The 26,659-nt window shown below is 36.2% G+C and overlaps 1 protein-coding gene across 3 annotated transcripts in view; it reads right to left on the bottom strand.

The window, feature by feature from the left end:
• Positions 1-778: 778 nt before the first annotated feature.
• The window catches only part of chchd6b (coiled-coil-helix-coiled-coil-helix domain containing 6b), a 63,379-nt gene continuing 37,498 nt past the window's right edge, over positions 779-26,659 (bottom strand). For 2 of the 3 annotated variants that reach the window (XM_044122396.1, XM_044122397.1), the window contains 2 exons: positions 18,020-18,155; positions 779-1,077 (listed from right to left, as the gene is read on the bottom strand). In XM_044122396.1, the coding sequence (XP_043978331.1) occupies positions 1,054-1,077; positions 18,020-18,155 (160 nt within the window). In that variant the 3' untranslated portion in view covers positions 779-1,053. Of the gene's footprint in view, positions 1,078-17,905; positions 18,156-26,659 lie in introns of those variants that run through there. The other variant, XM_044122395.1, reaches the window with a different exon arrangement.

Here is a 26,659-nt window from a genome sequence, read left to right as displayed (position 1 = left end):
ACACATGTCTATAAACACATTCAATACTTATTCCCCTTGCCAGTCCAAGTTTGCAGTTATAATTTAACTTATGTGAAAATTTGCTGTCATTTCCTCGTATGTATGGGTTTCTTGGGTTGCTACCGACATCTGATGCTAATGTCCTACCAGTATATTAGACTAGAAATGAGATGAAAACATTTTTTTTCTCCAGATTAGCTCAAGAACAGTTCATTCAAAGTGCATGTATCTCCATCACCAATCAGCTGCATCCAAACCCTAAATCACCAGGAGTATTACAAAGTGCTGGAGTGAAAGAAAGCATGCCACCGCTGGACTCTAGAGCAGCGTCGACACGTTCTCCAGAGTCACAAATCGACACTCTTGCTCCGGTGGTCCGACGGATGTGTCCGGGTGTGGCAGCTGTTTTTCATGAATTTTCCATTCGTAAAAAAAAAAAAATAAAAAAACCAGCAGCAGAGAATGCATGGCAGTTAAAGAGAAAGGTGAAGTCTCACACTGGCACACAAACACATTAATTCACTCTTCACCTGTCCCCCACTTCATTAATCCCTCATTTCCTTCACTCTTCTCTCCGTTCTTCTCCCTTAATGAAACCACAAGTACGGCACAAAATCAGGCCTCCAGGCCCCCACAGCTGTCAGTGGGGTACACATGACCCCATTTTCACTTGTGGAAGAATTATTAGTCTGCTGTGGCAGGAAACAGTCATCCGCCACCTCACGTCTCGCTCACAGGCACGCACACACAGCAGACACAAAGAAACACAACTCATCACCACCGGATTATGAGAATTTATTTTAGAACAAGCTCTGGCACAACTTGGCATTAAGTCAACACATATTAGATTCAGAGAAAGAAAACAAACAAAGAAAACAAGGAAAAAAACAAGGGAATGTGAGAAATGGAGGTTAATGCATGTTGGTGGCCAAACAGATGTGTGAACAGAAAAGTAAAGTTGATTTAGAAGAAGAAAAATATCGATGGATTTGATATGATTTTTGTTTCTTCGTTGCTTCACTGCACCCGTTGTTCCGGCTATTCTTGCATTTCTCAGCCATGATTTGTCACAGCACTCTGGGAAAAGAAAAAAGAAAAAAAAAAGAAAAACAGGAGGAGAGGGAAGAGGAAGGGGGAGGGTGAACAAGAGGAGAAACTGTCAAAGTATGAATTTGCATTACTGGAAGCAAAGGGGAAACTAACAGGAACCAGGATGCACCAGGAAAAATCCGGTCTCTCACACATAAACACAGAAGCTCAGGCTCCACACGGCACAGAGCCAAAAAAGAAAAAAGAAAGCGCTGTATTAAATTTCTGACTGTTAGAACTTTCTTTCACAGCGGGAGGTTATCGGTTATCCTTTCCACCCTGGAGACACGGATCATTAGACAGGAGCTTCTTTAAAGAGTAAGAAACTAACAGTAACTAAAGAGCATAAAAAAAATAATAAATTTTTACAACCTGTAACACAACCGTTTCATTTTATAGCTTTAGTAGTTTTTGTTTAAATGTGTAAATTAATCTCAAATTAAGGATGTCTTTAGCTTAATACATTTTCGATGAACAAAAGAGGGCAAAATAAAAATAAAAAAATTATACGAGTATCTCTAGGGGAGTTACATTTTGGGTAAGTAGTGAAATGTGTCAGATATTAAAGACTATTTTATTGACCAATTTAAAAATAGGTTTAGGTTAAAACATCAGGCTATTGAGGCTTTTATTAAGCTAAAAAGAAAGAAAGATGGAAAGTTATGTCTCGCAGACTGTATGTAATCCTGTGAACAGATGATATCGAGTCTGTGAGGTGTGTTCTTTTGTGTCTCTGGCCTGCAGCGAAAGCAACTGGTTTTAAACAACATTTAGAAAAACAGACGGCTTTAAGAAGATATGGAAAAACATACTTAAGTTCTAATTCAGTGACTCACAAGCTGCAGGGAATGTCTGAAGTGCTTTATTGGTACAACAGCTTTCTGCTTCATAAATTTTGGCCTGACCTGTTATTTCGGGGGTGAACAGCTGCACAGCTCCGACGGCATTAACACAATCGAAGGAAGTAAAGCCTTTGGAGAAAGTTCACTTTCATAACAGTGACTCTTCATTGTCTCACTCACAGAGATGGAAAACAGACAAAAGATTTCATCAAAATCTTTGATTGTTGTTTATTGGGATTGTAACAAAGGGGATAAAAACTACCTTTGCTAAAAGTCAACATGAACTGTTAAGCTACAAATTTATAGCAAACATAAAGGTTAGTGCCTCAAAAGACAAACATTTCTCTGAAACTCAAACAATTCTCAAATAGGCTGCTCCAATACACCGTTTACACTAATTATCTATTCTAATAGAGATTTTAAAACCTGTTGAGCACCTTAAACTACACATATGGATCCACTAACCTCTGTTTTGTCCAACAACTTGATTTTATCAACTTAATCTAAGTGCTTTCCTAACACTGGTCAAAATGCCAAATTCCAAACTAAATGATTACAAAGACTATGACTTACTGGGTTACCAACAATCAGGGTAATTTCAATATTATCTTAATTGTTATGGCTTTTTCTGTCAAATTTCTCTAATAGGCAGATCTTCATTTACTTTCTATGTAGGCTTTAATCCAAGTCAATATCAATATTAATCAATCAATCAATCAATCAAACTTTATTTGTATAGCACATTTCAGCAGCAAGGCATTTCAAAGTGCTTTACATCAAATCAAACACAAAAATACAATGCAACATAGAATCAACAATAAAAACACAACATAGTCAGATTCCGTCAATAAATTTGCAATTGATTACATTTCGAATACAACTCTAAACAAGTGGGTTTTTAGTTGAGATTTAAAGGAAGTCAGTGTTTCAGCTGTTTTACAGTTTTCTGGAAGTTTGTTCCAGATTTTTGGTGCATAGATGCTAAATGCCGCTTCTCCTCGTTTGGTTCTGGTTCTGGGGATGCAGACCAGACCAGAACCAGAAGACCTGAGAGGTCTGGAAGGTTGATACAACAGCAGCAAATCTTTAATGTATTGTGGTGCTAAACCATTCAGTGATTTATAAACTAACAACAGTATTTTAAAGTCTATTCTTTGAGCTACAGGGAGCCAGTGGAGAGACTTTAAAACTGGTGTTATGTGCTCTATCTTCCTGGTTTTAGTGAGAACACGAGCAGCAGCATTCTGGATCAGCTGTAGCTGTTTGATTGATTTGTTGGACAGACCTGTGAAGACGCCGTTACAATAATCAATACGACTGAAGATAAACGCATGGATGAGTTTCTCTAAATGATTAACAATTAATCATTTGATGGTATAGGAACTGCACTAGGCCCACTGTAGGTGACAAACCGATATTATTACTGCAAGTTGGTAAGATTATAAAACAGCCATTTTTTCTTGCAAAGCACCATGGTCGCTGTTTAACTTTAGTGTGAGCTTTACTATCAAGCCTGAATATAAGGGTGAATGCTATTAGCTTTACATGCTGTTGTGTCTGTGTTTGAGCTTTTCTTAAAATCCTTCTTTTTTGGTTTTGGAAAAACCAAAAAATTATTTTCTTAATTCTTTTCTTAGAATGATAAAAGCATAAAAATTGATATTGATGAGTCCAAGTTGGACTGAATTATTGTTGACTGGTTACAGATTTCTTCACAGTTTAGTTTGTTGTCCTTTCATCCTTTGTTCTAATCATAAAAACAAAACAAAACAGAATTCTTAGTTTCCCAAAACTCTCTCTTACTGTTTTGTCTCATAAACATTTCATGGATCTCCTTATCTCATGGGATAAATGTATTATTACACTTCCACTGTAAGTAAATATACATTATGTAGAGGCTTTGCCCTAAAATTACAATCATTAAAACACAAAACACTTGAATCCTCAGTAACTGATTCCCAGTGTTGTGCCTGGGATCTCACAGAGGTTATAAATCATCATTTGAGGTGTGCTGAGATTGTGTTTAAAAATAAATAAATAAAAAACAGATAAATCTATTAGTATAAAGGATAAAAAGTAGTCAAAATATCAAAAAACCAGTTGTTGATTTTCTTTTCTTTTTAATTGTCTTATTGGAATTATTTATACACTTCAACCAATGATAGTTCAGAAACAGAAAAATTGGGGAATTCTTAAGCTATAATAAATCTATTAATGGATGCATTAAAATAAAAGTGAGAGCAAAGGCCTAAAGAAACCCATTGTTGTAAAAGATAATTCCCTGTACTTGGAAGACATCTTGGTTGTGCTAATATTGGATTCATATTTTTAATACCAGATGGTGTAGCTCATTCCAACAAAGTAATCCATGGACACGCAGAATAATGTTGACGGTGTAGAGCTAAAGTAATTAACTGTTGCCTAATTAAGTGTATATGAGGGACTCACATGCTTTAATAATTACTTGAGGCTTTAATTTTGGAACAAAACTCTGAACAGACTAAATGAAAAGAGTAAAGCAGAATGGTGGTTACTTCCCGGTGACATACCAGCTTTTTAAAATGACACAAGAATATTAAGTGCTTGCATGTAGATGAAGAGTAACACTTACAGACTGGCTTTTTACTATGCAACACAGTGCAACTAAACTCCCCATGTGTCAATACATGAACAAACACCCAGTCGGAGGAAGAGACACAGGGCAACACGGGGTTAGTGAAGCATTAGCTTGTGGCTGCTGGGTGGGCTAGTTGGCATGCTAACTGCCTCTGAGCCCGGCTGGCAGGCAGATACGCTGGCGGGTAGGTTAACTGTTCACTTGCCAAGTGCATCCGAGGGCATCGCAGGCTGTGCCTTTGAATTGGAGATGAGTGGCAAATGTGACAAGGAGCTTTAGCTTCACTGTTCCACTCACGTCCCGAGACATAAAGGAGGACAGCATTCATGTGCATGTGTGCATAAACATCCACACTTTCTGTGAAGGTGGCTGCTAATCTGTGCAAGAGTTTATGCACAAAAAGCACAGTATTTTTTTTTATTATTATTTTATTCTTGTGGGTGAATGGGGGGGGGGGGGGGGGGGGTTGTGGCAGGTGTGTGTGTATTGCAGCACTTTCACATATTATGCCTAATGCATAGTGTATGAAGTAGCACCTGAATTTCAAATTGACCCCTGGCAGCCCCCCACAGTGCAGACAACTCAATTTGGTGCCCCAGGTCCAAATGTGGACTGTTGCCATCCAAACTTGGATAATATAAGGACAGGGAAAGCTTTTTTGTGCACAACACCTTAAGTGCTGGGGGCAGACAAACATTTCACCTCAAGGTCTGAGCTGAATTTCCGCTGCTGCTTGGGTACACCAAGTTACTGCATTAGCATTTTAATAAAAATGCACTGCAGGAATATTTAAATCTTAAATCTTTAAAACTATTGAAATCTTAAACACATCTCGTTGTTGTCCAAATCAGAATGTTGAAACTTGTTGGGTCCTTATTAAGCGCCAATACATGCTCTGCAAGGCAAGAATAGGGAACTTTGTTCCCTTTCCCAAGGGTGCTCTGATTTGGGAATTTTTGTGCCTCATTGTTAATGTATATTCTGGGCAGAATGTTTTTCTTGTTCTGTGTCCCGAAAATATAAAGTAAATGTGCTGCAGTGGGAGAGACATATGCAGAGGAGTTCTGCACTTGAGATCCTATGAGGTATGAAATGTCCTGGGAAGAAAAAAAAAACTTTGTCCTTGCAGTCCTGACAGAGGGAAGACAATGCAGAGGAAATGCAGGCCTTAAGCATGGGTTCATTACAAACATCAAGGCATTCAAAAGGTTTTACAAAGTGACCATTTCAAAACTGCTGAAAGTTTCTGTCATACCAATTGTACAGCTTAAAGTAACCTGAGAGCTTTGATGCTTTACACTGATGCTTGCAGTGGATGTCAGACACTGTTTGCCACTGTTATTTTCTGTCTTGATCTGATGTCGCTGTACGTAGAAAGCTCACAGAAAGAACCACAGCCTGTGATGTATGGATGCTATAACACTCATCAATAAGGATGATGGTGTCAAAATTGAAGCATTTTAGTTGATGAAGGAGAGGAACTAGTTTTCTCTGCACATGATTAACTGGAGTCTTTGAAAGGAAAAAAAAAAAAAAAAGTCACAAGTCAAATAATCAATATGTGACATTCCTGCTCCAACACTCAAAAATTCACAGCTGAAACGACATGCAGGGTTATTGGAAATTTCTTCAGGCCATTTCTGCTGACTAAAACATTTCTTTGAAAAGAAATCAGAACTCATAATGCATAAATGATAAAGCTAAAAAAGAATGAAAGGCAGAAGGAAACAATATCTTGAACCTTCTTCCACATCATTAAATAAAAGTAGAAATTGATGTCTGTTACTCATATTTTTCCCAAACATAATGAATACGGATAACACAAACCTCAATGGGCATTTGATAACAACTATTAAGTTTATCGGGTGATTATGTCTTATTTTTGCTGAAGTTGGTAGTTCTTGAAACTAAATGTAAGTTTCTCTGATTTAGCAAGTAATGTGTAGGTGTTTGAGCAAAAGGGATTTATTTGTTCTATAAAACAACATTATCCGAAATTAAAACATATTTCCATTTATAGCAGTCGGAAAATGAAAAATGGTTTAAACAACAAATGTTATAATAAATGGTGTTTTTAGATATCAATTAACAAGAAGAAAAGTTTTATTAGCGAAGATTTTGCAAAACGATCTTTGTTGTAAAGTCCCTGATTTTTAATCACAAATTTCATGCTGCCTGGCATTCCCTCCACCTTTCATTCACATCGCAGTAGAGTTCACCCCATCACTAGATCATTAGGTTAATTGTGTGTGCTTGTGTTTGAATTCAGCAGATACTGGAATGGAAGCCATAAGTGAACAGATGCTGATATAAGAAATCTTTTTGCAATGTTTTGCAGTCATACAATCAATATTTGGAATAATGTTCGCTTTTATGGTGCTAACATAAAAGCTAACATTAGCTTTTATAGATAACATATTATCTGATTCCCTGCTGATTATTTATTTTTGCTTAATGAAGTCATTTACACGACGTGAAAAATATTTGGATCGCATTGGGTTAAAAAAAAAAGCTAAAAATGTTATAAAGAACATACATTTATATCCCACAAGAATGTGTCCAAAAACACATACAAACACAGAGAAATGTGTTTTCTCTAACCTGACAGCTTCCATCCAATTAGCAAGCAGTTTGAAGTGTAGCTGGATGTTGTAGTGGAGATAGATGTTGTGTTTGTAGGCCGCGGATCAGATCTAACTGTCAGCAGCATGAAAGCCACAGTCTACAGCACGGACATGCTGGGAGTGTTTGCACTTCCACAGACATAAGCTAACGGTCTGCAAACACGGCAGAGACACTCACACACAAATATCTGCGGCAAATATAAAGAAGCTCTGTTTCACTAATACACTGGTGTCACTCACTTTTTTTCCTGCAAAAAATAGAAATAATAGACCAGCAAAGAATCAATAAATGTCTTCTCTACTCAGTGCTAACAGCACTCAGCTCTTCTCAGGAGGGACAGAGACAGGTGCTGGGACTGATCATAACTAAGAGTGGAAAGGGTTGTAAACGCTTTATAAAAAAAACAATTCAATTCAATTCAATTTAGCTCTATACAATTCAGTTCGGATGTGTTCATTTGGTGCAAATTCACAGCAAATATTATCTCAAGATCAAGCCAATAAAAGTAAATCCAATTGAGTAGTTTAGACAGATTCAGTCAATTACATACATTCCAAACCGATCCTAGTTATCATCACAGAATTTAAGATTAGTTTATTATTTACATTGGTTGAAACACCGGCTATCTAAGGAAGCCCAGCTGATTGCATCGAGTCACTGACTTGCAGAATTCACTCCTCCTTGACGAACATGTTGGATGGTTGATTATTACAACGATCTGTTATTGTGGCAGGAAACCCGCACACTGAGCATCCATGTGGTGACACCGTAAAACAAAACTCCCCTTGAAATAAAAAAATAAAAATCCTCCAGCAGAACCTGGCTCAATGTGAGCAGCCATCTGCCACAACTGACTGGGGCTTTGAAAAGACAAAATTATTTATATATATATATATATATATATATATATATATATAGAAAGAATACATGGAACGACACAACCAAGTGGCAGGCATAGTGTACAGAAACATCTGTGCAGAATATGGACTGGAACCCCCAAGATCAAAGTGGGAAACACCCCCGAAGGTAGTGGAGAATGACCGAGCTAAGATCCTGTGGGACTTCCAGATCCAGACAGACAAAATGGTGAGGGCGAACCAACCAGACATAGTCGTGGTGGATAAACAACAGAGGAAAGCCGTTGTGGTGGATGTGGCAATACCAAGTGACTGCAACATCAGGAAAAAGGAGCATGAAAAACTAGAGAAATACCAGGGCCTAAGGGAGGAACTGGAGAGGGCCTGGAAGGTGAAGACCACAGTGGTGCCTGTGGTCATCGGGACCCTCGGGGCAGTCACCCCCAAACTGGAACAGTGGCTACAACAGATCCCAGGAACAACATCAGACATCTCAGTCCAGAAATGTGCAGTCCTAGGCACAGCCAAGATACTGCGCAGAACCCTCAAGCTTCCAGGCCTCTGGTAGAGGACCCGAGCTAAGAGGAAGAAGAATCACCACCCGCGGTGGGTGAGAAGGGAATTTTTTTTTTTTTTATATATATATATATATATATGTATATATATATATATATATATGTATATATATATATATATATATATACATATTGCCAAAAGAAACACTGATGTGCTTTTTCTATGTTAAGAGAAAACTTAACATTTTTAATGGCAAACTAATGGCAGAAGAACAACTTTTAAAGTCTATAGGATAAATGAAAGCTAATACAGTTAGTCCTAGCAGAAGCTCAGGCAACTGTTGTGTCTAGGAGAAAGACACATTAAAGTGGTCGGGCCAAATGTATTGTCTTTAGAAAAAGAACATTAAGTCGTTGGCAGCAGTAGCTCAGCTGATACAGACTTCCAGGAAGGTGCAACACCTAAAAATAACATCAGTCCAGCTGTTGTTTCAATCTGGAGGAAAAGAACTTAGAGAATGTAAAGGTAAAAGCTGAAATAACAGGAAATAATTCAGTAAAGTAGAGGGAGCAGTACGAGAATGCAGCAGTTACGAAATATGGCATTTTCGAAACCCACTGATCGACCCTGACTAGAGATTGAAAGAGCAAATACTGAAAAATCTAAAATAAAATAAAATAAATCAAGTTTAATATGCATTAAACTGATCACTTTCAATTTAATTCCTTTTTTCCTCACATGTATTTATTTTAATTAATACTTCTCTCTATTTTGCCAGATTTAGTTACCGGATTAAAACAACCTTTACACAAATGAGTTTGTAGGTGTTCCTCAGAGAATGGAATGTTAGCGTGCATAGGCCAAAATCCAGCCAATTTGCACAACTATGAGCCACAGTTTATTTTATGTTTCAAATATTTCACAGCCTCGCAATTGATGTCAACTTGGTAGGACAAAAAAAAGCCCTCAACAGTGTAAGCCAGAGTCTTCTGCTTTTGTACAATCTGCCTGTTTCATCTAAAGCAAATAATAATCACAATATTGGAATTCATCATTTAAAAGCAGTCAAGTGCACATTAGCTTAATGCAGAATATGTAATTATCCAAGTTTCTTTGTTGTCCATTATTGTTACTACTAGAGATGACAGTTTTAATCACACAGTAAAAGAACATAGCAGTTCTCATTTGTCCAAGTTTACCTGAACACATTCCCTCAAAGGAAACAAAGTAAGACAGATTCCAGCCAAAGGTTGGCAGGAAGGAATTCCTCACATGTTGGAGATCTTGATCAGTAAAACGGAGCAGAAGGGATCAGGTATATGGCTAGATGCTGATGGAGCGGTGTGAGAATTCAACAGACAGAACGACTGTTGGGAGGCAGAACGAAGGGACATGAGAGAGAACAGCTAATCTTTATGAGGCCTGTGCCATCATGCGGTGGTCGCCTTGGAGATGATGGATATGAAGCAGGGGAGGAACGGGTGGAAGTAAAGAGCGACTCATAAAGAGACAGAAATATGTGAGCGAGCAAATGTGCATAAGTTTATTAAAATAACATGCAGAGGGGTGTGAAAATGTTTTTGTAGTAATCAGTGGGGAGCTATAATGAGTGAAGGGAAGCATGCTAGTATTACAAAAATATTAATAACAGGAACATTATAGTCCACACAGTGTAGTCTGCGTGTGGAGGAGAAGGCTGCTGGATAAATAGAATGGTTGTTTTATCAGATCAGAGAAAGCAGGCAGTCCAAAGCTCACAGTGGGGCTCACCACCTGCTACTATTGATAGCTTTACACAAACACACATTTATATTATTTCCTTTCTTCTTTTATGCAACTTATAAACAATTTTTGTTCTCAGCCTTTAACTCTGTATTGCTCTGAAAACTACTTTCTTTTTTATCATTTCCCTTTTATATGCACTTTAGTTGTTCTGGGACTAAGCTTGCCTCATTGATTGAATTTTCTCTTCAGAAACTACAAATGGAAAAAAAAGGAAAACAATTGCTTACTTAAGTTTTATTTGAAAGTACAAAATATTAAATTGAAATACGAGGCGTTTCTCTTTTGCATGGTAAAAATAAAAATGTATGAATGAAAAATTACACTTTGTTTCCTCATATTTATTGAAATGATAATCAATTACAAAGAGAAATTAAAAATGTTTACATAATTTATTGTCCTAAAGATTGAGCTTTAATAAATAGAAATTGACAACATATCAACAAAATTGCTGTCCTCACACAGTGTCAAACTAAATTATTTATGAAACAGACAGATCCAAGAATGTTTTGGTAATTGGATGTTCTCATCTGAAACAAGTATTGAAAAAAACTAAAATAAACAAGTGGCTTTTTGTTTTTTGGGTGTTCAGAAATGGATAAGTAGAAATTTTTATTTTGTTTCCCTTTATTATCATGTTAACAGAAATGAAAACATGTAAACATTGGCAAGAGGAAGGAAAATTGCTCCTTTTTCCCTTTTTATTCCAAGACTGTCAATTAGACTACTGTCATGTGAAGAAGTTAGGACGCCCTATGACAGTTTGTGTGTTTTTCTAAAGCATTACGACACATGGATAAGAAAAGCTAACTTAATTTTATAAAAAGAAATCTTTTAAAATTACTAAAATAAATAAATAAATAAAACCTCCTTTTGGTAAAGTATAGCTTAGGACAGAACTATTTTTATTCCAGCAGGCTCAGATTACACACAACTGTATCACATCAGGTTGACATGGTTAGAAAGTCATTATTCAGGATGTTGAAGAAGGTTTACCCTAAAGGCTAGATCTTGATCTCACTGATATGCTGTGGGTGACATAAAGTGGACTGTACATGCAAGAAACCCATCAAACATCTAACAACTGAAAGTGAGAAGCAGCCAAACGTTGCTTTTCAACGTCTGGCTGCTTCGACCGTTGTCAGAGGCTGATGGATGGCTATAGGAAGAGCAGTGAAGCTGTTTTAGCCAAAGGGCCAAACAATTGCTACCAAGGGATTGGGTGTCTTAGCTTCCTTTCTAGCTAGAAAATGCATATTTTGTTGTGCTTTGAAATCACTTCAAAGAACTGAATATTTATTGTGGTGTCTTAAAATTTTTAAATTGTAATTGTATAACTGCTAAGAGATCTTTTTGTCTTTATTTTTGTTTTGTTTTGTTTTTTGTCCCACATTTACACCTCAACAAAAATATTGAATTTTATTAGTTTGGACAAAGATAAGAATGAAAAAAAAGTCTAATCTTTTATCACATAGGAGCCTGATGTTTAACACTCATCTCTACCATTTATGAGTGATGCAGCAAAGCATCTACTTAGGTAGAGTACATGCAAAGGAAATGTACCAATTTTATTATTATTATTATTATTAAAAGGATCTTTGGCATCAGTGACTGTTATTCATCACTATCTGAAGTAGGAAGTAGGGTAGAGAAACAATGAGAAGACATGCAGTAAATTGCCCAGGGACGGGAATCGAACCCAGGACGGCTGCGTAGAGGACTGAGGCCTCACCAAAAATGACAGATTCTTATTTCTCTTTGAGAAGCTTTTGTTATTAAAAAAATGTCAGGAAAACTAAATAAACTTTGAATTTCTGCTAACTGATGTTTCACCATAAAAAAAAATAAATAAATAGAAAAAACTGTATTGAATTCATCAATCCTCATTTTAAAACAGACATGTAACTTACTTTGCTTCTTTAAGTAGTCATTTCTGGGGAGAAATCCATTTATAAAACACAAACCGTTCTACCATAACCCACTTCTCCCAGTCGCAGAATATCTTTCTGTTCATCATGTGCATATTCCCTCAGATCGTCCAACTATTCTCTATTTTCCTCTTACAGTTTTCCATCAACGCTCACATTTAAAAGCTTCCAAGAGCTTCCCTCCCTTTAGTTTTTCTTTCTTTCATCAGGCTCCATTCATTCCTCTGCTTTCATCCCAGCTACAAAGACTAATTCCTCATTTTTTCCCTTTCCAAAAGAATTGCCATAATTTCTACATCTCCAATTAATTGTCGTTTTTTCACCTGGACAAAACATTTACAGGTTTAAACAGATTTGGCTGTAATTTGTTGTGGAGGAAAATTTTGTTTTCAAGTACTTACACTCTTAAGTGGTTTTCGGCAGTAAATGGACTAAACCTTTAGTTAGAGATGCTATGTCACTTGAGAACTACTTAAGATGCTACCAGCAACACACAGTTGTTGAACAAAAAAAAAAAGTTAATTCGAGTTAAATGTGGCTGCTATAGATAATGTCAACTGAAACGTTTGAGAGTAGGCAGAATGGTACTTCACAAATACTCACGATGCACACATACTGACACATACAAACACACCACATGGCACAACTAATGGAGGTGAGAATAAGAGGGAAAAAAAGAGAGAAATGCAGCTCAAACACAGCAGGATCTATCCACAAACCCACGCAGTCCAAACCAGTGTGTTCCTTTCCCCGCCACCCACACACACTAGCAGCATTTCTTTAAATTATTTGCTTTCAGAAACAAAACCTCTGACAGCATCTCAAAAAGAGATTTGATCAAAGAAGTTTCACTCAGAGTGAAGACCACAATACCAACGCTAATGATCATAGTGGCATAACTAAATTTAATAGTTGCTTTTCTTGAACTATAAACCTGCTTGATATTGTTGCTTGCTTTTAAAGCTGCAGCCTTTTTATAAAAGAAGGCTCCAGTTAAAGGCTCCATTATGTATTTTCCAGGCACATAACATTTTATAGCTCAATCCACCAACTATGTTTCCTTCAGTCTTTACAAAAAAGGTGTATATATCAAAAAACAAAAGAAATTTGACTTTGCATCACAGCCGTATCTGACAACTTGAAATTGGACTCTGTCCCTAGAAACCTCCTACTGAGTGAACAAACACTCTCTCCTCTGTAGGTCATCACAACAGTGCTTCTCCAAACCATCCAAAGGATTTCTCAAATATACATGACAGTCAAAGGAACACACCGGGTACGTGTTTGATGAAGGAATGACATTGTAACATGATGAAAATGTTGATTTTTATGAGCAGGGGCAGTGTCACAGTGTTTGTGGGAATATTTGCTCTAAAAGAAGATTGTAAAATTAAGATAAAATTATAATAGAGCTGACTTTTGAACTCTTTCTGGAGAATTACCCTACTTCATCTGGAGACAGTAATTCGACAAGCATCTTTAGTCAGAAACTTGTTCAGATTAGCTGCAACAAAGACCATTATTGGATTAATGCATTATTGCATTATTCTTACAAAGTTTGAATTCTCCTACCTCAGTGACAATACCTACACCAAAGCAACTAGTTAACATTTTGTGCATTCACTGATTAGATTTTTTTTAAAAAGACTTGAAATTCCGACAAGACTGTTTTAGATAGTTGTGATTGATTTCGAATAGATAAAGTGGAAAGTGGAACAACATTTTATTTAGGTCTAAAAACATCACCATATTTGTGTATATCACCCACAAAATGCTGTTACTATGCTCAGCACGCCTCTGTAATAAAGCCTGAAACTGAGTGGCACTTCACCTGATCTCTCAGGGGCAAGCACAAAAACAAATACATCTGGCAGGAGTCCCACAGGTTCAGATAGGTCAAGTACTGTGAGAGGGGAGGTGCCGTAGAAGTGTTTTTCTTTGAAATAGTTAGCCTCTGCTGATGGTATGAAGTAGGACAGCAATGTACATGGCCTGCACAGCAGTCTTAAAACAATGTGGAGTGGGACAAGAGGCCAAAGGCTATTTTGGATAACAGTTGTGTAGTAAATCACACATTCACATTATATGAACCAAAAATGTTATGTTTTTTGATTTTACTGCGATAATGAAAAGAGCAACAAAAACCTAAATACGAAAATGCATCACAAATCTTTTGGCTATATGTCGACTACTGCATGCAGCAAGAGCCCTACAATCAACAATGAGTGCCCTAAAAATAACCAACCACACTCAACCATATTTTAAAATACATCAAAAGACATTTACTGTTGGTAAATTTTGCAAAAAAAAAAAATATATCAGATGTTTACTTCATGGCACTTTGTTGCCAGAAAACATGCTCATCTCTTAGCAACAGATTGTTAATGTTCCAAAAACATAAGATTTCTTCTGAAAATGTCTGAAGAAAAAGTCAGAAATTTCAGGCATTTCTGAGTCAGAAACCTCTCTCTCTCTCTCTCTCTCTATATATATATATATATTTATATATATATATATATATATATATATATATATATATATATTTTTTTTTTTTTCTGTTAAATAATTGTTTTCAGAATTACATCCTATTGTTTTAATCACGACTCACTCTTTTCTTGAATATAATTTTGTCTTTTTTCCTGCATGATCCTTTTTTCATATGTGGTTGGTTCTATTTTCTGATGGTATCCGCCTCAGTTTTTTTTTCCCTCTGTGCTTTACAACTAAGATGGGTTTCGTATAAACTCTACCGTACATCTTTTAGTGTCCATCAAACTATGTTTGTCAATCATTCTGCCAATAAAACTAGCAGCCAAATTATCTCTTTTTTTCCTTCCAAAGTTTTGATCTCGACATCACTAGAATATCTATCTTCCTCTTTCTGGCTGCCTTTTGAAGTCTCCCCACTTTACTATCTGCAGTGGCGCAGCTTTCCTTACATGTCACTCAGAAGTTGTTTTATGTTTTATAATTCATGCCAGCTCACGCAAACACATTTTTTACACGCTCTTCCCTTTACCATCTGTTGAGGCAGTTCAGGGTATGGCCTTTCACCCCCTCTCATCTATCAGTCCCCTTGTCCATCTTCTGCTAGGGTCTCTGCTTGGGCCGTTGTCATGCATAAGGTCCTTTTGTTTCTGCTTGTAGCTTTGCAAACTGTTGTATGAATTATACAGCCTAGATTAAGGTCAACACACCAAGGCCCTCTGTTTCAAAGTTTCTGCTCATGTAACATAAGCAATATTACTTGTTATTAATTTGTGCTAATAGATGAGCATTTCCGCCTGGTAACACACTGGTAACAAAGTGAAAATGTGATTTTTACATTTGTGTTGAATGTCTATTTTATAATATATTTAAAACGAATGACAAACATTTTTACTATTCTGCAAAATTCCTAAAATGCACAATTCTTAAGTAGTAAGTGGTATTTAGAAAGAGCAGAAGAAATGTTTTTTGAACAATAATTGTCTGTTGCTAAGAGATCACCATGTTTACTGGTAACCAAGTGCCACGAAGAAAACATCAGATTTTTACTTTTGCAAAATTCACCAATTGTAAATTTCCTATGTCTAAGCAGGTAAGCACAATTTCAAAAGAGCTTATAACATAATCAATATTACTTGTTATTAATTTGTTTTAAGAAATAAGCATTTTTTTCTGGTAACGAACTGCCGCAAAGTGACAATCAGATTTTTACTTTTGCATTGAATGTCTGTTTTGTAATGTATTTGCCACCATTGACAAAGAAAACAGTTTTACTTTTCTGCAAAATTCTCCAACTGCACAATTCTTGACAAACATAGTCATTTTGTTCCTGCTGTTTTTTTCAGGGATTCTGAAACCTGAACCTGTTTGACTCTATTTCAGCTAAACAAATTAGAAAATCACTGAAACAATTTACTTTTGTAATTCAATACAGAGTAAAACTCTTTATTCATGAAACACAAAGTGATAAAATTCAAGCATTTATTTATGTAGATTTTGATGATAATGCTTTAAAACTAATAAAAATCCAAAATTTAGTTTCTCCTTCTGAAAACTGTGTCCATATGCTGCAGAGTGCAGGGACTCAACACTTGGTCATTCATCCTTTACGTGAATATCTGCATCAATGCGGCGTGGCATGGAGGCGATTGGTTAATGCTACTTCGAAACTTTGGAAAAGCTTGGCAATCACAAACCTGTGATTAAAAATGCCCTGATCACACAAAAAGGAAAATGCAAAGAATTGTATTTTCTTTTCTTTACTTTTTTTTTTAAAGTTTCCTTCTGCTACAAAAAAAAAAAAAAAAAAAACACTGAGGCTCTATCAGGCAACAAATGGTATGATGATATCTGATAATAGACTGGATGGAGATAGTAACACTTTTAATGTGAAATCTTTCAGACTTACAGGTTTAAATCTTATTCCCAGAAACATTTATGAGTTGTTCAAAGTCTGAGACAGGGTTGAAAAAAAAAAAAAAACTTCAAAAGTCTCAAAGGTCAACCTGAAAAGCCACTATCTTCGAAATAGTGGTGCAAGCCAGTCTTTAAAATGAAAGATTTAATCTCTGTTAGATTATCCCTATAAAGAAAGGGTAGACAGAGAAGATGTCAGCGATAAAATGTCAGGGTCAAGATTGTTTTCTGCAAAGAAAAAGCCACAAAGTGAACTTTAAAAAAGCACCAGCTTGGTATTCTGTGAATTTTAGGGAGATGGACACACAAATGTTTAAGTTTTAACAAAAAAAAAGTTAAACAAACTTTTATCCTGCACCATAACAAAGATAAGGAACATTTACTTAAGAAATATATTCTGTTTTGTTATTTGGCAATGTTATATAATAACACTTTGGATAACATATTATACAGAGAAATCTCACTGGGAGTAAAACTGTCCCAAGTCTTAATTTCTGGTTTTCATAATTTCACTCTTTACTTTCACTGTCACAATTTTATTTTATTTTTTCTGTAGATATTTCATTTAGTCAGTTATTCTCATTTTCATCAAATGTTTCTAAGTATTTGACACTGAATTAAATATGTGCTTGAAAAAAGAAAAAAAGAAAAATAGCTTCCACTCAATTTATATTCCACATAATAAAAAAAAAAAAAAAAAACTGGTGCAAGAATATAAAATGCTTCTTCCCCACAGAGCAGCATTCTACTGGTAATTACGCTTTTGAAACAATATAAAACCACTGATTGCTTTTATTCGGAGCCTTTGCTTTTATCGGCTCTCGGTACAGCCAAATTCATCAATTGTTGCTCTGAGCCTTTTATAACTTTGAAGCCACAGAAAGACATTCTGCCATGGTAATGATGTGCAAATTACTCCATTCAGAATTGCTTTTTGATTGATAAATTGAGTAAATAAAACACTTTGTTGATAAGCCATGGGTTTAAACACTCTTTGAAAAAGCAACAGCAAAGCAAAACGCTTTACAAAGTGAATGCAAAACCCATTTTTGAACAGTGGTAATGATGTAAGCCCCCCCCAAAAGAAAGCATATGTCATTTCTGTATTCTCCAATTTGAGGTGTCAAAATATTTAACAGGAAAGATGCAAATACTTTGAAATTAAGTACTTTAAATTAAGACTTTGAGGTTCTCTGTCTTTTTGCCGTCATCGTCTACTGTCAGCAATAAAAGCTGGCTAATTCAAAATCTTATTAGCTTTCAGCTAAGCTGAAAATAAATTTGGTGTCCTGAAAAGAAAACTGCACATTTCTCTGTATTTGCTCTTACATCTACATGCAGATTGCAGCCATGACTTACCTTCTTCCCTTGCTGAACACAGTTCATGTACTGCTTAGCCAGTCTGGAGCAGTGCAGCGTCTGCTTTGGGTTTTCTTTATAGCATTGAAGCACTTTGGTCTGCAGGTCAGTGCACATGGTTTCGATGTACCGGGGCCTACAAGAGCAGCAAAAAAGAAGGGTCATTAAAGTCCTCAGTTACTCCGTAAAATAAAAACTTGGATGTCTGTAATAATGCAAAGATGTCTAATTCAGATTTTCCTTTTTACAATGATAAACTTAAAAGTCTCACTGGAGTACTAACACAAACAAAAGCAAATAATTGCTGATCAGTACTTAATGCTAGTAACTTGTTGACATGTATTAATCGCTGTGGTTCAATTCAGAGGCTTTTTTTTTTTTACATCTTTTCTTGAAAAACCGGGACATTTTGAAACCATAACTTTTTTGCCATTTGCACCTTTTAAAGAGCCATTATTTGAATAGCAATACTTCAAGAAACCAATTTTATTGCTGTATGATAAAGTAAGGTTATTACGGAAGATGTTTTGAAAGTTGCAAGGGAGCGCTGTTGCACCATTTCTGTTCCGACTTTTCGAAACCCTTTAAATATGTAAGTCTCATGCAGGTCTGATGCATCCATCAAGTTTGGTGAGTTTTCGTACATGTTTAGAGCTCCAAAAAGCCAATGCATTTGACAGAAGAAGAAAAAAAACAGTACAGATGCAATAGGTCTTTGCAGTGCTTCGCTGCTCGGGTTTATTAATATCCTTAATGAAGTAGTGTTATCTCACACTGAAAATTTTGGAAAAATGAAACTTTTCATTCAGTGAGGGAAAAAAATGCAACTGTACGTGTTGAGCTTGTTAGAAATGGGAGTGACAGCAGCACCAGCAACTTCTGGCTCATATCAATGAATATTGATTAGTAGAAAAAGAAAATGAAAAAAAAATTTGCTCCAAAATGACACTGTTTGTAGTTTGTTTTAGTTAAAGTTGAACAAGCTAAGATAGCTTCAAAAGCAGGCTCAGTCTATAGAGACTGATGAATTATACATCAAGCAAAGAACTTAGTAGTCAATGTCAAACTTTCTTTTTTTGGTTATCTGACTTGCACGTTGAGTTGGTGTACAGCAACAAAAGCACACAATTCAAACCACACCTACGAACACATTCAGGCACATCCTCGCTGGCTCAGACCTTCACACGGATACTGAATGCTAATCCTACAAGAGTGTAATCCTTGATTGCTCTGTTGCTCGTGGTAATTTACCTGCTGTTGTGACACAATTTGCAAATGGAAGTATATGGAAAAATACATTCACACATATGTATCCAATGCACAGAAACACAAAGCAGATACCAACCATTTGAATTGGTATGCACATTATACTGAGTTACAATCATAAAGTAAATGTGTGCATTTGAATGCAATGTCTGGTAGGTTAAACTATTTTGAGTGCATTACAACTCTGGATTAAAAAAAATGCTGATTAGTCTATTTCAACATATTTCCCTCTGATTCATGCACATTTCTGACAGAGACTAGACAGACCCATGTGAGTAAACACACATAGTCATTGCAATATTTAGCAACATAATATTGCAATTATGTTGCTAAATAATTGCAATATTATGTTGCAAGGAACAAGTTATTAATAACTTGTTCCTGTTATTAATAACTTCTTTCCCATTTTATCTGTTTTAAAGTAAGTTTTCAGAGAATGGAATGCCATGTTATACAAACCCAAAGAAAGGGGAGGAAGAAAAGAGGAAGGTATGTGAGGTATATTAAAAAAAAAAAAAACAATATTTCTTACATTTACTGACTTTTATTTATTTGCTGTTTTTATAAACAGCATGTAGGCCATGCCTTTCTTGAAAATATGTTATATGAGCAATTGTGAAATAAAATGGGGCTGGCAGTGTTAACTTTTTTCCCTTTCAAATGTCTTTGCGCACCTTCTATAGGGGACAGGTTGTCAAGCACAGAGACATCCTTTTCAGACGAAACCATGGCTTGTAGTGTATGCAGAATGCAGTTTTGCTCTCCCTTTAAAAATCAGACAACATCTGCAAAGAAGTTCTGCATAAAGAAAAAATATCTTTCTCTAAAATCTAGATTTGCTTTATTGCATTACTAGTGCTACACAAATATGAATCGCTTTTTCTAAGCTCATCTACATATTAACCCGTACGGACCTTGGCTGCTATATTTATTGATGACTATCTGAATGGTCCTGATTTTTTGGTTTAAACGCACATGACTTTTTTCTTTCAAAGCAAAGATCTGTGATGCTCACATGTACACATGGTCCTTCTGGAAATATAAAAGTCAGTAATTGTTGGTATCAGCAAAATAAAAGACATGTTGGAATATTCTAGAGTACGCATCTACAGATCTGACTCAAGTATTTGGCTCAGGATCCCAATCCTTGCATTTTTAAATGGCTGGTATCAGAGCAGATGATTGACCTAAACAAAATCAGCTGATAGTCTTATCTCTACGTTTCACCTTAGTCGCATCGTTAAAGCTATTAACTGTACACTACACTACAAACTGCCATAAAGGATCTTGGTGAAACATCCCAAGTGCTTTTGCTTTCTTCTCTGTAGTTTGACACCATCTTATAACAAAGAAATGCTGTCAATGCTGTCCTTACCAAATGATGCTGCCAGCCTCTCACATCACCAATCGCCAGAAGGACACCTATTCCACTCTATGCCCATATTGCAAATAAATCACACGTTTACACAGCTGAGTCATGCTATTGATTGATGTTCACTGGTCATGTTAGCTGTTCTAATTATTGATGCACCACTGGGATGGGTTGTGTGTCTGAGTGAGATCATCTGATACCCGAACATGGGGATGTGACGAAGCTGTACCAAACTGTACCACTGCAACCAACAAGAAAATTCAACTACTAGATATTGTTTGACAAAAGGAGGCCAGGACCGAGGTCAAATATTGCAGAACTAAATTAATTTCATGTCAAATGTCAAAATTACAACAGAAACATCAAGACAAAATCCTAAATAAGCTATTAGAGACTTTATCACTATTAAAAAAAAGTTGATTTGGGGGTTAGTTACACAAGTGTAAGTCATATTTCGACAGCTTCCTAACATAATGGCCTAAATCACAACCTCTTTCTTTCAGAAACATGTTTGAGGCAAAAATATCACTTTTGGCAGAAAATTACTTTGGCCATTATTTTAGGAAGGTGACATTATATAATGTTTACAATACAAACTCCTCTGACATTTCTGGTATAGGAATTTCATAACACACACAGATCAAACAAAACATAAACTACACCTAAAGCAACACCTTTTGGGGGTAATTTTTATTGAGAAATATACATAATAAGCCATTTTATTTTTGTATCAACATCTAAATTCAAGATAAAGTCTAGATGAAAGCATGGCCGCTGCTTAACCTGTTGCCACAGTGTTGTATAAAGCAATGGTGAACTTAAATGTTTCACCACAGGACTTTTCAGCCTGCATACAAAGAGCAAGAATTGTAGACGGAATGAATTAGAGTTTAATTCGATAAGGAGGCACATGTTTCATCATGTCAAATGAAGAACTGAAGATGACCACTTGACATTCACACACACACACAAGTTTCTATGCTTGCACGCACACCAACACCCAGTCAACTCTCAGAGCTGTCCTCGTACCATGCCAGAAAGCAATTACGGATTCATGCCTCCTTCACATATGAATGAGCTCAGAGGTTCCTTTCCTTACTTACAAATACACAATAAATATGCACACCCAGTGTGCACGTCAGTGTTATCTGTGCTTAACAAATCCACGGTGTGTGTGTGTGTGTGTGTGTGTGTGTGTGTGCTCGCATGTGAGAAACTGTGCATACAAATAAGACTGTGAGAGAAATTTCTCTGCACTGGTGTGTCTATTGTGCAGTCTTGGTATGTGTGGGTGTGTGTGCTAGCATGTGCAGTGGAGGGTAAAGCGACAGGATTAAACAAATCAGAGGTAGAGGGAATATTCATGAAGAGGGAAGTGAATGCAACCTATGAGAGAGAAACAAACCGAATGTGACAGTGATGAATTAAATGATGAATAACCCTTCCAGTTTGCATGGACAAACAGTAGTCCATGGCAACCATCAGTCTATGATTTACCTTTTCCTCATTATAAGGTGCAACGCCTCTAGGTGCCCTGGAGGCAGTCAAACATTTCTCCATGTTAACCTATCAAGACAGGACTTCAGGATCTGTCCAGCACATTGAAAATTGATGATAGCTTCTAACTTTTCCAATATCCTGGACACAGATATGTAGTAATATAATTCTTAATATTATTATTAAGAATAATAATTCTTTCTGGCTCTTACAGAGAGATGGATGTGAACTCTGAAATCATACCAGTCAGTTCTTCATGTTATCCATAAACTAGTCATATCTATTTCCTGGCCAAAGATGCAGCTTGGCTAGGTCAAAAATAAAACACAACTTTATGACCTAAAGGTCAAGCCTCCCCTGTTTAATTTGCTTTAATCAAACTCTAGTTCAGTCGTCTAGAAAGTCTGGTTCATTTGGGGGGTGTAAATGTGGGATCAAATGCTGATGCAGACCAAAAAAGACTAGTCATAATTTAATTGTTGACATCTGAATTCTAAGTTTCAGATAGCCTGCAATTAAATGCAGATATCTAAGCTTCCATACTAATTAATGGTAAATCGGACATCATTTATATTAGTCATAATGTAGTTAGAGTTTTTCTCAAACAGGTATTTTGTCTAGTCAAAATACAATTAGAGGTATCTTAATTTACTAATGTGTCTGGTCCTACACCAAATAAATGTAAATTTGGTGAAACTAATTTTATGTTAAAACAGCATGCCACACACCTTCCTTCTCCTTTTGTGGAGAAGGATGGTGCTTGTTGCTAGAGGTTGATTTGCACCCCTGGGTGTTGACCATCAGCAAAGTCTGGTGCTCCAAAAAAAAAGTTTCTTCTGAAGACAAAAAATTCTTAGTCCTCTCATAGAAACTAGAATTAAGACAAAAAACTGCTTCTCCAGGCTTTTGAGAATCCATAAGTCCCTGATGAGTCTCAGATTTTACTAGTATAAACTTGATACTAATATTTTGAAAGCTAATTTGTTAGTATAAATTCTCTATTTCTTTTCTTAATTCATGTGTAATTTATTTAGAGTTAATAAGGGCCTTCCATTTTAATTGAGAAGCTGATTACCTTTGAACTGATTCAAAAACTCATATACAAATCCACTGAAAGTTTTTACTTAAAACAAGTACGGTTCAAATGACAAAGTCAAGAATTTTGCCCTTCAGACTGATTTGTCAAAGACTATGAGACTAGTTGATTTTAATAGATTGTGATACTTTGTGGCTTATGGAACTTCTTCTAATGGAATAGATCTCAAACCTGCTAATGAAATGTATTCATTCTGAATAAAAACGGGATATAATCTCTGACACATAGATGAGGGATTAGCAATGTTCTGCTAGATATAGAGATAGCATTGTGTTGAATTTAATTGCTTGTGTCCAAATTTAACGTTTAGATTCTTTTGAATACTTGATGTTTGCCTTTGCAACTTGACAATATGTCTGTGTTCTGAATTGCTCCCTAAGAACTCATGATAACAGCAATAATAGCCTCAAGGTATTAATCCAAACTCAGGAGGAAAAAAAGTAATTCTTTTTTCTATTTAACACAAGAAACTTTCTGATAGCAGGAGTGTTTTAATAATGGAATCTGAAGCAGAAAATTGCCTCTGCTAATCTGCACTAACTGCCTCGTTTGACTGAAATAAAAGGTGAGCTCTTATTACAAAAACATTAGCCGACCCAACTACCGGTAGTTTGATCGCTAACTTTTGCAGCAAAAAGAAGCAAAACAACATCCAAATTGCTTTCTGAAAAGTGACGGTCGGCGAAGATGCGTGAAGAGTTGAGGGGAAAAGATTAGGATGGAATCGTAAGTTTCTCATTATTTTTTTGTCTCACCTTGGTGGTGTGTGGCTTTTTATGAGGAGAGCTCAAGCTCTTGGTTTTTGCAGGGCATGACATGAGGGAATTAAGTAATAATAAGAAAAAGAAAAGATCGAATGGGCGTAGCATTTTATTATTCTCCATGTCTGAGGGGGCATTGTTTGTGTTTGTGTGTGTATTGGGGGATGCTTATTAATGACGAGGATGTTGGTTGCCTTAAACTAGCAGCTGTGGCATTCTACTTTACTTTTTAATAATACACTGAATGAAAAGGAAGCGAAGAGAGGATCAAAGATGTCATGGTTGGGCTGAGATCAAAAGAGACGACAGAGCAGGCATCTTCTTTTGTAAGAGGCTTTGTGAACCTTTTATGAAAATGCTATGAGCATAACATAGTTCAGCTCACACTAATCTTACTTACCAATCGCGCAATATCAGAAACAGAATATTTCTACAAAGTATAATTTGGCAGTCATGGGAAAGATTTATCCAACCTTTGCTAAGTTATGACACAAACTTAAATCCTAAGTTCATACACTGCAATATTACATCCCTAAATTTTATCTCAGCTCTGCAGAAACACAGTTCTATCTCAAATGGGAATAGCATCCAGGAGCAGTAGAAGTCATGTGCTGTAGATAGACAAAGCTGTGCTTCTATCTTTCTACGCTGACACATGAAATGCTAAAAACAGATGGAATTGATTGATAAAAATTTGCTCTGTTAGCCAGACTGATTGATCCCTACCAATCTTGCTTTGTGGGGACAGAGGAAGAGGAAAATTTTATAGGATAAAGGCAGTGTTTCATTAAAACAGGTGACAAGCAAGAACAAGATAAGGGGCCCGTGTGTTCATGGGAGTGTGTGTGACGCCTCATCGCTGATAGCTGCTCAATCAAGAAAACTTGTGGTTGAACGACTCACTCAAGTTGGGACGGATAAGGACCTTCTATCAGTGTTCATCTTTAGCTTTGCGATTTCAGACAGTTTTTCGGTTTCTCCATTTAGCTTCTTATTTAAACAGTTTTACTTTTTTAAAAAAAGGTCAGCATTTCAAGCTTATAGCTCAAAATATGTTTAATTGAAAATCACAAAACAATACTGAGAGAAAATAAAATACAAAACACAATAAGACAATTAGACATTGTCTCTTTAAAGACATTTTGTATTACACAAGACTAATGTATTTTCTACATTGTTGGTGTAACAAAAAAATTTTTCCTCCTCATTTTGCGCGCTAGTTTCAATTATTAATATTTTTTTGTATATCTTTATGTTATACTGCAACTTACAAAGAACTTTGGGTAAAATTGCAGCTCAAAAATAAATCTTAAATGTGCTTGATTTAAATTAATCAACCAGATATCACCTGCTGTACTTTCAAATAACAAATAGCAATGATCAAATACAATGTCAGTAATATATTTGTCAGGTTTTGACTGAACTCTGAACTGCCTGGGCTGTTTGCATGTTTAATAGCAAAGACCTAAAAATTCAATCAAAACTCAGAAGGACAGAAAGACAGAAATGAAAACCTAAAAGCAGCAAGATGCATAGCAGACAACCTGTACATCTTATTCAAGTATTCACCTCTATAACAGTAGAGATGCAGAGCTTCAGATGAGACAGTGGGCTTTAAACAGGCTGCAGTCACATTTGGAACGAATCCACACATAGACACTTGAGGTTCACTAAGATTCTGCCCTAGAGTAACAAGATTCTTGAAGAGGATTAATAGATTTCAAGATCTTTAAGGTAAGCCCTGCCAAAATGTTGTGCTTTCTTTGCAGTCAGGTGCTATTTGGGGAATGTGGGTTGCACGGACACCCCAAGGCAAAACTAACGGATGAACTCTTCTAAACTCCTTATAGCAAGTCAACCATGCAGTATGTCTCCATATGAAGGCAATATTTTGATAGGGAATCACATGAACTGCAGGCAAGGAGAGGACGTAACCTATGGGCTCCAATATATGCATTCTGAGTTCTTGAAGCACCCGAGGTGAGACTCACCTTCACTAAAGCTTGCTAAACACTTTGGCCAAATATGTGGCTTTTGGCTTCATCAGGCAATGTATTAGTTTGTATAAGGGGAATTGTTAACAGGTGTCTTGGTAAGTTGCTGATCCATGCAACCACAAATGCACAAAGGATGAGAAAGAACAACAAAGTGAGACTGGATTTTTTTTCCCCACAAAGTCTTCAGCTATACATTTTATTTTCTTCCAATTTTGAATTCAGAGATGCATCCAGAAATTGCCTATTGATCAGAATCAGACAGTTTTTTTGCTGAACTGGGCCTTACCAAAGATAGACTCAAAATTCTTATTCTGATGTCCGCAACTGAGAGAAGACACAAAGTGTACTGCATCAGTCCAGTTAACCCAATTAATTAAGTAGCTTATATCTCATTGATAAACTCCCAGTTACTCAATAAAGCAAACCAGCAAACCAACTATATTTAGGAGGTCAACTATCTTCATTCAGTATTTTAAGTCTATGTATCAAAATCAAAATAACAACAAATGTGCATTATGGATGACATTGTTGTCATTGTATTTATAAAGAAATACCTTTCTGCTTTAAATGAAAGCAGTTGGGTCATGTACTCCGATTTACTTGCTAAATTTACTTAAGGTTGTCATGCCACAAAAGACTTGTTCAAGGCTT

Source organism: Gambusia affinis, linkage group LG07 (assembly GCF_019740435.1).
Source record: "Gambusia affinis linkage group LG07, SWU_Gaff_1.0, whole genome shotgun sequence".
Taxonomy (NCBI): domain Eukaryota; kingdom Metazoa; phylum Chordata; class Actinopteri; order Cyprinodontiformes; family Poeciliidae; genus Gambusia; species Gambusia affinis.
Note: the sequence above shows the minus strand (reverse complement) of the source record. Positions and strands in the feature narration are given on the sequence as shown.